Here is a 14455-nt window from a genome sequence, read left to right as displayed (position 1 = left end):
ATATTGTATCACAGCACTTCTCCTGTTTCTAAAGATCAAATGTAACTGTACTTTATATATGAATATATATGAATAGTGTGTAAATAGTATTTGTATTGTCTCTTGGTGTCTTTCCAATATTTGTACATTTTATGTGGACCCCAAGAAGAGTAGCTGCTGCATGATGTTACTAAACTAAACCCCTCCCCATCTATCTCCGTAGTGATGACCACGGTATCCATGGAGCCCCTGCTGGTCCTGATGGAGCTGATCCCCAACGCCACCGACCCGCCTTTAGACTCCACCCCTTCCTCTCCCGAAGACACCGCCGCCACCTTCACAATAGGCTGTATTCTCTCCCTCATGTGTCTGGTCGGCGTCTCCGGAAACATCTACACCCTCGTGGTCATGTGTCAATCCATGCGTTTCGCGGCGTCCATGTATATTTACATCATCAACTTAGCCCTGGCTGACCTCCTCTATCTGTTGACCATTCCGTTCGTGGTCTGCACGTACTTCCTGAAAGGTTGGTATTTTGGCGATGCTGGGTGCAGGATTTTAATCAGCATGGATTTTCTGACGATGCACGCCAGCATTTTCACGCTGACCATCATGAGCACGGAGAGATACTTTGCCGTGCTGAAACCGCTGGACACAGTCAAGCGGTCCAAGAGCTACCGCAAAGCCATTGCGGTGCTTGTATGGGTGGCTTCCCTGGTCCTGACTTTACCCATGATTCTCAGTATTCAGATGATGAAGGTGGGGAGCAAGGCCATGTGCCAGCCGACTATCTCACCGCTGTCCTATAAGGTGTACATCACCTTCCTGTTCTGTACCAGCATTGTGGCTCCGGGGATGATCATTGGCTTTCTCTACATCGGGCTGGCTCGTACCTACTGGATCTCACAGACAGAAACCTTCAAACAGACCAAGAAACTACCCAACCAAAAGGTCAGTCAATTAAACTAAGTATCTTTATGTCAATCAAACTAAATATCTCCCTCGGTCTTACCATTATTTAGATATGTCAAAGGAATATCCTTTGGTAAAACAAATACATGTGATTGCTGCATTCATGTAAATCCCTGTCCTGTAGGTATTCTAGCTGATCTATATCTAACTCCATCTTGTGTTTCTCTATCCTCTAGGTCCTCTATCTGATCTTCACCATTGTACTGCTGTTCTGGGCCTGTTTCCTGCCCTTCTGGATCTGGCAGCTCCTGGGTCAGTTCCAGCCCTCCATCCATCTCTCCACCAAGTCCAAGCGCAACATCAACTACTTGACCACCTGYCTCACCTACTCCAACAGCTGCATCAACCCTTTCCTCTACACGCTGCTCACCAAGAACTACAAGGAGTACCTGCGGAAGCGCCAGCGCACCTGGACCGCGGGTAGCTACTTCAACCGATGGAACCGGTTCCAGCGATCACCCAGGAGGTCGCTGTCCTCCAGCAGCCAGCAGTGCACGGAGAGCTTCGTGCTCACGCACACGCCGTCTCTGCGCACCACGCACAACAGCAGCCTGTGAGGTATAGGAGAAGATGTTTCTGGTCTTGGTCTTATCGTGACATTATCTCCACATGTCTGCTACCCATTTACGGTGACGTACAGATGATCGGATCTTAACTTAATCACMGAGAATTTTGCWKATGCACCAGGAAATTMWAATTAGCCTCGTGATTGGCTGAAWATGAGCAGTTCTCTTTCTCTCCACGCGGGGCAGTTGAGTCATTGGGATCAGGGCTTGCTATCAAAATTACGTTATCTCTCACTCGCTCAAACTCTAGGCCTAGGTCTCATTGCTTCAACATTAAAATGTAAAAAAGGTATCTGAAATGCAGCCATACACATAAACAACTGTTGTTTTATACAGCTTCATAACACAAGATAGATATTGCTCTCCATTAGGCTACGACATACACGTGTCTAGTGTATCCGAAAGATACAAATGAACTCAGCCGTGGCCTGGTCTAGAGGTTAAGGTTGCTGCCTTCAGTATACAGGTTTTCCATGTCGATTCTGGCCCATTCCCTTCTGGTAGAAATAACTCGATCCCCCAAATAACTTGATCTAGTTACATATTTCGAATATGGACAGTCYAGGGTTATTTTCAACAACAACAAAATTGTCACGTGCGGCGAATACAAAAGGTTTAGACATTACCGTGAAATTATTACCTGTGACCCCTTTCCGAATGATGCAGAGTTAAAAAGTAAGAATAAAAGTGTTTTGCAAATGAGCTCTAAAAAAAATATATAATATCACAAAAAAATAACAATAATGAGTACCGGTACCGAGTCAATGTGCAGAGGAWTGAGGTAGTTGAGGTAATATGTACATGTAGGTAGGGGGAAAAATGACTCGGCAATCAGGATAGATAATAAACAGAATAGCAGCAGCGTCTTTGAAGAGTGTGAAAGAGTGTCTACGAGTAAATGTGAGTGGCATCAATATTCATGTGTGTGAGCCAACAGTTGAAGTCGGAAGTTTACACCTGAGCCAAATAAATAAACACTCAGTTTTTCACAACTCCTGACATTTAATCCTAGTAAAAATTCCCTGTCTTAGGTCAGTTAGGATCAACACTATATTTAAGAATGTGAAATAATAATAATAACAGAGAGAATGATTTATTTCAACTTTTATATCTTTCATCACATTCTCAGTGGGTCAGAAGTTTACATACACTCAATTCGTATTTGGTAGCATTGCCTTTAAATTGTTTAACTTGGGTTAAACGTTTTGGGTAGCCTTCCACAAGCTTCCCACAATAAGTTGGGTGAATTTTGGCCCATTCCTCCTGACAGAGCTGGTGTAACTGAGTCAGGTTTGTAGGCTTCCTTGCTTGCACACGCTTTTTCAGYTCTACATTTGCTATAGAATTGAGGTCAGGGCTTTGTGATGGCCACTCCAATACCTTGACTTTGTTGTCCTTAAGCCATTTTGCCACAACTTTGGAAGTATGCTTGGGGTCATTGTCCATTTGGAAGACCCATTTGCGACCAAGCTTTAACTTCCTGACTGATGTCTTGAGATGTTGCTTCAATATATCAACATAATTTTCCTCCCTCATGATTCCATCTATTATGTGAAGTGCACCAGTCCCTCATGCAGCTAAGCACCCCCACAACATTATGCTGCCACCCCCGTGCTTCACAGTCGGGATGGTGTTCTTCGGCTTGCAAGCCTCCCCATTTTCCCTCCAAACATAACGATGGCTATTATGGCCAAAGAGTTATATTTTTGTTTCATCAGACTCGAGGACATTTCTCCAAAATGTACGATCTTTGTCCCCATGTGCAGTTGCAAACCGTAGTCTGGCTTTTTTTAATGGTGGTTTTGGAGCAGTGGCTTCTTCCTTGCTTAGCGGCCTTTCTGGTTATGTCGGTTATGTTTCTGGTTATTTTTTTACTGTGGAAAAAAATATACTTTTGTACCTGTTTCCTCCAGCATCTTCACAAGGTCCTTTGCTGCTGTTCTGGGATTGATTTACACTTTTTGCACCAAAGTACGTTCATCTCTAGGAGACAGAACGCGTCTCCTTCCTGAGCGGTATGACGGTTGCGTGGTCCCATGGTGTTTATACTTGCGTACTATTGTTTGTACAGATGAACGTGATACCTTCAGGTGTTTGGAAATTGCTCCCAAGGATGAACCAAACTCGTGGAGTTCTACACATTTTTTTCTGAGGTCTTGGCTGATTTCTTGGCTGATCATTTCCCCATGATGTCAAGCAAAAGGGCACTGACTTTGAAGGTAGGCCTTGAAATACATCCACAGGTGCACGTCCAATTGACTCAAATGATGTCATTTAGCCTATCAGAAGCTTCTAGAGCCATGAGCCATTTTCTGGAATTTTCCAAGCTGTYTAAAGGCACAGTCAACTTAGTGTATGTAAACTTTTGACCCACTGGAATTGTTATACAGTGAATTATAAGTGAAATAATCTTTCTGTAAACAATTGTTGGAAAAATGACTTTGTGTCAAGCACAAAGTAGATGTCCTAACCGACTTGCCAAAACTATAGTTTGTTAAGAAGAAATTAGTGGAGTGGTTGAAAAAATATTTTTAATGACTCCAACCGGAGTCAATGTTCTAAACGTCCTACTTCAACTGTATGTAGAGTGTGAATGTGTGTGTTGGAGTGTCAGTGTAGTATGTGACTATGTGGGTAGAGTCCGGTGGTGTGCTGGCAACGTGGTGTGCTAGAGCCGTGGTGTTGCATGACCAGTAGGTTGTGCATGAAGGCGTGGTGTGCTAGAGGCCGTGACGTGTGCTAGGCCAGTAGTGTGCATAGAAGCCAGTTGAGTGTTGCATAGAGCCAGTGGATGTGTGCTTAGAGCAGGTGGTGTGCATAAGTGCCATAGTGGAGTGTGCTAGAGCCAGATGCAGAATTGTCAGTTGCAAACAACAAAGGAGGTCAATAGCAGTCTTCTGGCTTTGGGTTGAAGCGTTCTGGATTTTGGTCCAGACTTGGCTCCCGGTACCGATTGTATGTGGGAAACGAGAGTTGACTTGTTGGTGATGTACTGGACTGTACGCACTACCTGTGTATTGCCTTGCGTCGTATGCCAGCAGTTGAATACCAAACGGTGATGCAGCCAGTCAACGATGGTCTCAGTGGTGCAGCTGTATTCCTTTTTGAGGATCTGAGAGCCATGCCAGATCCTTTCGCTTCCTGAGGGGAAGAGGCATTGTCATGCCCTCTTCACGACTGTGTTGGTGTTTTGGACCATGATAGGTCCTTAGTGATGTGGACACAGGAACTTAAAGCTCTTGACACGCTCCATACCAGCCCGTCATTGTGAATGGGCGTGCTCGGCCCTCCATTTCCTATAGTCCACGGTCAGCTCCTTTGTCTTGCTGATGTTGGGGGAGGTTGTTTTGTACTGGCACCACACTGCCAGGTCTCGACCTCCCTCCTATAGGCTGTCTCATCGTTGTCGGTGAAAAGGCTACCACTGTTGTGTCGTTGTCACGATCGTTCTACAGGAGAGAGAGATGACGGCGCAGCGTGTGCAAAATACATCTTTTTATTATAAGAAGGAAAACAAACAAAACAGACGAACGTGAAGCTAATAAACGAACTAGTGCACACATGCAACATAGAACATAGACAATTACCCACAAACACCTAAAGCCTATGGCTACCTTAAATATGGCTCCAATCAGAGACAACAATAACCAGCTGTCTCTGTTTGAGAGAAATCGGCCCTGACTTTCCTAACATAACTCCACCATAGACATCCTAGACACTCACATCAACACAAACCATACACTAAACAACACCCTATACCATATATAACACCCCAAAACAAACATACCCATGTCACACCCTGACCTAACTAAAATAATAAAGAAACAATAATAACTAAGGCCAGGGCGTGACAGTCGTCGGCAAACTTAATGATGGTGCTGGGGTAGTGGTGAACAGGGTGTACAGGGGGGAACTAAGCACACACCCCTGTAGGGCCCGTGTTGAGGAACATCCTGGCGAATGTGTGTTTGCCTACCCTCACCACCTGGGATGGACCGTCAGGGAGTCCAGGTCCTGTTGCAGAGGGAGTGTTAGTCCCAGGGTCCTTAGTTTAGTGATAAGCTTGGAGGGCACTATGGTGTTAAACTCTGAGCGTAGTCAATGCACATAATTAAGCTTTAATATTACAGTAAAATCTGCATCATATCCAATCGCCCATATATATATATATATATGTATATGTTTTGAAATATATACAATATATAAAATATTATTTATTTCCCCTAACCTTACCACCCTCCCTAATTGGAGTAAACTAATGGACAACAACTTAGACTTCATCTTCCAGCTTATACATACATATACATTTTACGGACACAGTTATATTTTACAATAGTTATCTTTTGTTTGTTTTTAGCATCCTTCAGCTACTTCAACCCCTCCCTCTATATCTGAACATCATCCAGTTCTGATTTCTATTTGGCATATATTTTTCAACTTTGCTATTTCACAAAGTTTTGAACCTGAATACATTTACGGACCAGTATACTTTTAATTAGTTCTTGTTATTTTTGTCTCACCCTTCAGCTCCACTCTATCCCTCCCATCTATCTCTGAAAACCATCCCGTTTTGATTTCTATTTGCCATTATTTTTCAGCTGTGCTGTGATGTTTTCAAAAAACGTTCTGAACCTTTCTATTCTCATAGTTTCCACAGATAGTAAATCAAAGATAAATATTTTTGATAAGAGTGTTATTATATGATTGATCAATTGACTATGACTTTTTAACACACAGCAGTGCTAATTGCAGAGTTAAGATCAGTACATGTTTTTCATTTTCACCATTCTAACCAAAAACAAGCTACTTATGGACAATACCAAAACAAATGATCTAATGATTCTGTCTCTTTGCAGCAGAATATGCAGAGCTGGGATGGTTGAATCCCTCATATATATATATAAATATATATAAAACATCCTATTGGTTGCAAGAATTTTGTATAGTAATTTAAATTATGTATCAGTTCATAAACCATGTGCCATGGAATCGGTACTTCGGAAATATTTTCCCAAATATTTAGCAATCTATATGGCACAACTGTACATTGTTTGGTCCTTAAATGAAGCTGGCTTTGTTATTTATCACAATTTTATTTAACCAATTTTGGTCTTCAATGCATGGCAGAGAGACAAGTTCTTTACTTTCTCCCCCTTCCACTTGCCTCTTCCATTTTTGCGGTAATGCTGCAATTAGTTGGTTGTAATTTTGAGTAGAGCAGRCATTTCCATATATTTTTGTTAGTGTGACTTTTCTGCATGTGTGACATAACTCCACCAGTCCTATTTATGACACAATTTACAAAGAGTTTTCTGCTTTAATTTTTTTTATAATTTTTGTTTTTGTTTTGTATTGAGTTCAACCATAATATTTGTTGTAATATTTATTGTAATATTTATTCTCTTTTCTGGTGGATTAAACTGAAATTGCAACCAACTTTCTATGGCTTGTTTTTAAAAAAGCAATATTTTGGAGATGCTTTCATGTTTAAATAACTGAAAGTGAGAGGTTGTAATCTGAATAAAGGGAAAAAGGTCATTCTTGAACATAGGGTGAGACATTCTTACTAATCTGCTAGAGAACCAGTTTGAATTTATTAAGTATAACTTTTGTATGACTGAATCCTTTAGTAATGCTTTAATATTTAATCATTTCTTCCCTCTGAATTCATATAAATAGGCCCATTTAATTTTGTCTAACTTGCCGTTCCAAATGAAATAGAATATTTTTTGCTCATATAATTAAAAAAAAACAAGTCGCTAGGTATAGGCAAGGCCATAAGCAAATAAGTAAACTGGGATATGACTAAAGAGTTAATCAGGGTGATTTTTTCACAAATAGACAGGTATTTTCCTTCTATGGTTCCAAGAACTTATACATTTTTGCTAACTTTCTATTAAAATGTAGTGAGATCATTGTTTTTTTCGGGATATGAATACCGAGTATTTTCCACATCCCTGTCAGACCATTGTATTGGTAAACTACACAGTAATGTAAAAGTTGTATTTTTTTGTGATGCAAAACATAATATAGTATACTTATCATCATTTGGTTGTAATACAGAGAGGTTAGAAAAAGTATCTAGATCCTCTATGAGGCTGTGGAGGGATACAAATTGTGGATTTAAAATAAAACATGAATCAGCGTACAATAACACCTTTATTTTTAAGCCCTGGATGTCTAGCTCCTTGATATTATTGTCGTATCTGATTTTAATAGGTAACATTTCGATGGCCATAATAAATAGATATGCCATAAGTGGACAACCTTGTTTTACTCTTTTTGACAGTTTAATACTTTCTGAGAAGTAGCCATTATTTACTAGTTTACACCCAGGGTTACTATACTTAACTTTAACCCATTGTATAAGAGATTCTGCAAAATGCAAATATTACAGGCATTTATATATAAATTCCAGTCGTACTTTATCAAAAGTGTTTTCAAAATTAGCTGTCAATACCAGGACTGGTTTCTCAGATTTTTCATAGTGTTCTATTGTTTGCAGTTTTTTTCTTATATTGTCTCCAATGTATCATCCATGTAAAAAAAAACTGTCTGAATAGGATGAATAATATCTAACAATACCTTTTAATTCTATGCCTATGCATTTTCCTCTAATTATTGCAGTACTGAAGTGTAAGGGACCTCCAATTTTTTCAATGGACTGGATAATTATATTTAACACTTGGTTCCTGTTTCAGCAATAACGAAATTAGACCTTGTTGAGTATCTGATAATCAATTTTTTTTTTTATATATAGGAGTGGTTAAAACATGCTAATAACGTTCCTCTGGGTACATCAAAAAAGGTTTGATATACCTCTACTGGTATGCCATCCAGCCCTGGAGTTTTCCTGGACTTATAAAGGCTTTAATTGCATCAAGAAGTTCCCCCTCTGTAATTTGACCTTCCTTACTATCCTTACTATTAACTTCTGTTAGTGGAAATGGAGGAGACTGAAACAAAAACACATTCTTAAGGTACCTTGCTTCCTTTTTCAAAAGATTGCCTATTGAATCATTGGTGAGTCCGTCATATGTAACACATTTCCGTAAAAAAATGTTTTTTTAATTTATATGTTGAAGATAAAAAAAATTGTAAGGTGCATTTTTCAACCATATTCCACCCAGTTCACTTWATTTTTTTTATGTGTTTACTACAATTGATCTTWCTTGAATAAGTTMTTCCATTTCTTTTTTTCCCTTCTAACGTATTCTGTGCCTCTATGGTACAGTTTGTATTGCTATCTATCTGTACTGTTCGTCCCTCTATTTATTGTATTAATATGAATTATTTTGACCTAAATTGCTTTTGTTTTAAAGACGAGTATAAAATTGCATGGCATCTAAAGGCACATTTAAAAGTGTTCTATACAATAAGGGGATCTTCGGTAGCTATGTTAAGTCATAAAACGTCAGTTRTAAATTCTTCTGTCCTAGTTAAAAACAAGTTGTAGTTAAAAAGGCTTTGATAAAATGTCCAATATCCTTGCCCACGTGGAAATTCTGTAAGAGTAATGTATWGGCCAACTATTTAACGGTCTAACCGCATTCTGTCTCCTATCAACACTTTTWAAAAACTTTTGGTGCCAGCGAGAATGACATAAGAAAGTAGTCAAGCTTGATTTAGCCTCCGCCATGTATATCTCACTAGGTCAAGATATTTAAGCCTCCATATAKCCACTAGTTCCAATATATCCATGATATTCATACTTTCCTGTCGTGACTTGACTTTAACATTAATCTGAAGACTGCATTTATCTAATTACCTTAAATATGTTTAATTGTTACCCGATTAAAATAATCATGTAACAATTAACTCWTTAGGATCTGGGGCACCACGAGAGCAACAATATGGCTGATTGTTACAAAAGACATGGAGAGGCCGAGAGAGAGAGAGAGGGACAGAGACACTTAACGTTGGTACATTTAGAAACTACTCTCATTTATAGTACTCCTATATTTTGCACACAAACTGCCGCATGCTTGGAGTAAGAAATCATKAATGTACTTAAATGCCTTGGTTCACGGTGTGTCTCTCTTGGAACCGGGCCGCCTTAGAAAGGAGCTTGGGCCTTTTTTGGCCTATTTAAAAAATCATGCATATCTTAATTTATTTCCACAATTAAATAATAATATCTTAATTTATTTCCACAATTAAATAATAATATGTATAATAGTGTAAGCAGTTCATACGAAGGATTGTGATCTATGACCAGGATTGGCATTACAAAAATTACATTTTTGGCAAGCAAATATTATTTTGGCTAACAATTATTGTGATTAATCTTGTATTGTCCCTAAAGTCGTTACCCCATAGCAACAGATGTGGGATACCCACACACACATGCACACTCCCCACCCTTTCCCCACAAACAATCACGAACTCAGATGTTCAACAGCTGTTCCATCCCCGAGCCCAACTCAAGTGATGACTTGATGTGCAAATATGTGTACTGTTGTAGYTGTTTGAGAGGGCATGAAAAATTGAGCAAGCCAGGGGAGATTTGATTAACCAATGTCAAGTACAAGCTGATGGTGCTCAGATATACACACACAGATACTGGTCCCCCATTGTGACCATTTTACCAAGCATCTCTGRGCAGTCAGACCTTTTGAATATTTTGTGCCACCAGGGTCACAATAATTTGCCCCTTCTCTGATTGCCCGAGTGTGACCCCCTCCCCATCGGTTACTGCAGCTAGTTTTGCCAGCACTGCCACTACCTGGKTGAGGGCAACCCACCTACATTCCCAACTGTTAGGTAMATGGTCCCCAAGGTTCTCATTAGCAGCTTTGAGAGATTACTTGTATATTATGATCACCCATCCGGGAGCTTTGGCTTTGTTGGACGAACCCTGMCAGGCAGGCTCAGACTCTTGACGTGGCAGTGCTACTTTAGTGGGTCTCTGACCGTGTTCATCTTTCTGTCTTGGTTGCGTATAGGTGTTTGTTTAGTCCAGGTGGGAAATGGCCGTGTGGAGTGCAGTAGAGACTGTGTCATCTGTGGTTCTGTGGATTTTCATCAGTGGATTTTACCCCCAATCTTGATAAGAAATCCCCATACCAGACACTTTTAGATAACACAAATAATAAAATAATAACAGTCRGTAGGYTACACCAACATTAGTGTCCATTCATATAAAATGCCACAGTAGATTTGCCGTGGTAAACAAGGAAGTACATTATTGGCTTGGCAGGAGATAACAGTCCTGCCCGACTCGTTTAGAGGTAAGACCTTTTAACAACATCTGATGAAAAATGTATCAACCAGCACTGTTCTGTTCAATCGTGGCTGCTAGCCAGCCAAGTTATTTGTGCAATTTGTTGATGAGTCTGTTTTGCTAGCTAGCTGCATGCAGTGTCTGTTTACTTAGCTAACGTTAGCAAACTTTTTCTTGACAATTTCCCTTCCCTTATTGTGTTGCACCATTGGGGTTGGTGTTACTAGTTAAGTTGTTCTACTCTTACTGTAAACAATTTGAACAAGCCTAAAAATATGCRAAACTATTAACCAAACGATTGCACATTAATAAAGGTAGTTGTGGCTTCAGCAACTTGAACAAGCACTGAAATTTCAGCAGTGAGGTTCGTTTCTCCCCCYTTGTCTCTGCTTGTTCCATGTTAAAGGACAACCCAACCTGACACCCTACAGATGTAAATAACTTGTGAACCTCCCAGCCGCCAGGATAATCATCATATGCCACAATATTATTCAGGAGTGTGCAACATCACAGTCTTAGCTAGAAATAGATTMACCCATGTTATTGTTTACCATGCGGATTTGTCTGGACATTGTAGTTTAATAAGCTCATTGTAAGATACACATGTGATTTCTGTCCCAGGGGGATGCTCCCTGTGCAGGTATTCAATTTAGACCACGTTAGTTGAATTAGTTGAATTAGGTGTTAATGTACCTGTAAACTCATGTGTATGGAAAAAAACATGTGGCTGTCATGACTGCCCTCCTGTACTGAACAGGCGTATGAATGTTGGAGGTTCATCTCCTTGAGGTGTCCCTCACTTGGGAATTACTTATTTTGGACAATGGACTGTGTTTTAAGGACTCATGCACAGATGCAGGAAAACCAATACAAGCATTTATTCAAACATTACAAGTGTTGATGTCTCCACATGTTTCTAGTTTTGAGGCTTGGCCAGCTGGTGACGGCAGTTCATCTGTCTAGTCCCCTGCAACGAGACAGAAAGGCATCGTGATATCACAATTCTGTATGCAATTAATTTAAAATATATTCTTGTTTGATATGCATTTATATAATTATATTGGACATGTTATCTTTCATCACATGCCAGTATTTGTTTTGTATCTAATACATTTAGTTTACACTAGGATGAAGAAGACTTTTCCTTCTAATCTAGTTAGAATGCATCGTATCACCTTTTAATATCAGTTATCTACGAATATTAAACAATGTTGTCTTGAACATCGATGTAATTTAATAACATGACCCGTGTGTGATAATTGTATGAATGAATCACAATGCAAGCCTACCCATTAAGGGGGGGAAAGCAGCTCTGTTGTAATATTAGCTTCCTAGTGAAACACYACTATTCTGGCTATTCATCTTCTTAAACAGTTTGTAAAATAGCTTATTTAGCTTTCTCAAAAAATTGCCTGGATGATTTAATGGGCGCAAATGTACATGTTTTGTCCACAACAGCAGACCGAGCAATATGTGAGAGGAGGACCCTATACTGTACAATAATTATTCTGGTTGGTGTCAACTTCGTTCATGAACAGGTACTGAGGGGAGATCGATTATGTTGCTTGGTTACTTGTTTTTCGTGTCGGATATTTCTATTTTGGCATAGTTGTTCACTGAATTGTGAATTGCTGGTACTAGTTGCTCACTTTGCTACAGTGACTACAATGTGGCTGCAAACATCTTCGCGCTCTGTGGAATGTGAATGGTGCCTTTGAATACCTTCCCACATGGCAGTAAACTAGTGAAAAGTGTTACCTACTAAGGTAGGTGACATTGGAGGCAGGTAGGCAGCGTCCTTTGGATTGGTTAAATAATAACAGTATGTTATACACCAACATCATTCATACAAAGTGTCAGAACAATGTCCCACCACTGGGCGCAAACTCATGATGCTCATAGGCGAAGCATGCTGCTCATACCACTGCGTTACTGCAGTTCACAATGCTCTAGCAAGCTGTGAGAGTACGTGATGATGCTTGATGTTATGAGGTCAGCTGGTTTGCAGAGCCTACCCCTAACCATAGCCTCCTAGGTATGGTGCTGCATTGTACAGCCCAGCTGCCCCCTGGCAGAAATTATACATTCTAAATCCTGCTGCAGGATTATATTCCTCCTGCGACGAAACGGGTCACATTAAGATTGGACAAGTATACTGTATGTTTGTTGGGTGTTTAGGATGTACAGTGCATTTGGGAAAGTATTGCAAAATGTTGAAAAAAGGTTGAAGCGGTCTGAATACTTTCCGAATGGACTGTGTGTTGTGTGTCACCACGGTGATGTTGTGTGTCACCACGGTGATGTTGTGTGTCACCACGGTGATGTCAGTCTGTGAGGAACAGACGAGGAGGTCGATGCATGGTTTCGGGGCTTCCCCTGATGTTATCTCACGTGTGTCTCTCCAAACATATCTGCTCCTGGGGGGACAACTTGTGCTATATGTAATGTACACCAAGTATAAGAAAAATTAGGAATATCTGCTCTTTCCATCACATTGACCTGACCAGGTGAATCCAGGTGAAAGCTATGATCCCTTATTGATGTTGCTTGTTAAATCCACTTCAATCAGTGTAGATGAAAGGGAGGAGACAGGTTAAAGAAGAATTTTTAATCCTTGAGACAATTGAGACATATATTGTATATGTGTGCCATTCAGAGGGTGAATGGGCAAGACATGATATTTCAGTGCCTTTGAACAGGGTATGGTAATAGGTGCCAGGCGCACCAGTTTAAGTGTGTCAAGATCTGCATTGCTGCTGGATTTTTCACGCTCAACAGTTTCCCGTGTGTATCAAGATGTTCCTAATGTTTTGTACACTCAGTGTATGTTGCCATAGGGTACCGTGCCTTGTGGGATGAGGGATGTCTTTGGTTGTTCATGAAGGCTATAACCGTGCTGAGGTGTGGAAGGAATGTCCCCTTGAAGGACCAGAAACATAAATAATTCATTATTCTTTCCCTACTCTGAACTCTTCATTTCTTCAGTCTTTACCTCGATGGCTGAGGCTCTTCGTCCCTTCAAGTCTATTCCTAGACTAAAATAAATCAGTCTGTCTGCAGACATGTCCATTCCACTGTCTGCCCATCTTAACCAGTTGCTTCTGAGGACTGGTTCTGGTTTGAATCTATGTGAGTGGAAGAGGAAGCTGGTTCAGCTTTGTGTTGAGCGACTGTTGTCTTTGAAGTCAAGATACGACAGCTTCTTAAGGAGCTCTCAGCTGAACAAATGTGCTCATGGAGTGTGTATGGGAGATGCTCCGTGTGCTGTGTGTGTGCTGTGTGTGTGGAGTTTTCATCTCCTTCATCATTATCAGAAGTACTGAACTACTGGTTTTCATCTCTCCATCATATCAGAGTACTGGACACTGGGGTTTCATGTCTCCATCATATCAGAGTACTGGACTACTGGGTTTCATGTCTCCATCATATCAGAGTACTGGACTACTGGTTTCATGTCTGCATCCAATATCAGAGTACTGGGGTTTCATCCTTCCATTCATATCAGAGTACTGGACTACTGGTTTCATGCTCTCCATATATCAGAGTACTGGACTACTGGGTTTCTCTCCATCATATCGAGAGTACTGGACTACTGGTTTCATGTCTCCATCATATCAGAGTATGGACTACTGGGTTTCATGCTCTCCATCATATCAGAGTCCTGGACTACTGGGTTTCATGCTCTCCATGCATATCAAGGACTGACTGGACGACC

At 40.4% G+C, this 14455-nt stretch overlaps 1 protein-coding gene across 1 annotated transcript; it reads left to right on the top strand.

Annotated features, from left to right (window-relative positions):
- Positions 1-204: 204 nt before the first annotated feature.
- On the top strand, positions 205-4158 carry LOC112069224 (urotensin-2 receptor-like). Its single transcript, XM_024136513.2, has 2 exons — positions 205-930; positions 1128-4158. Exons 1-2 carry the CDS (start codon positions 205-207, stop codon positions 1506-1508), a joined length of 1107 nt encoding a protein of 368 aa, XP_023992281.1. The 3' UTR covers positions 1509-4158.
- Positions 4159-14455: the final 10297 nt, after the last annotated feature.

The sequence above is a fragment of the Salvelinus sp. IW2-2015 genome, unplaced genomic scaffold, assembly GCF_002910315.2.
Source record: "Salvelinus sp. IW2-2015 unplaced genomic scaffold, ASM291031v2 Un_scaffold936, whole genome shotgun sequence".
Lineage (NCBI taxonomy): Eukaryota > Metazoa > Chordata > Actinopteri > Salmoniformes > Salmonidae > Salvelinus > Salvelinus sp. IW2-2015.
This window is presented reverse-complemented; position numbering and strand designations above follow the sequence as displayed.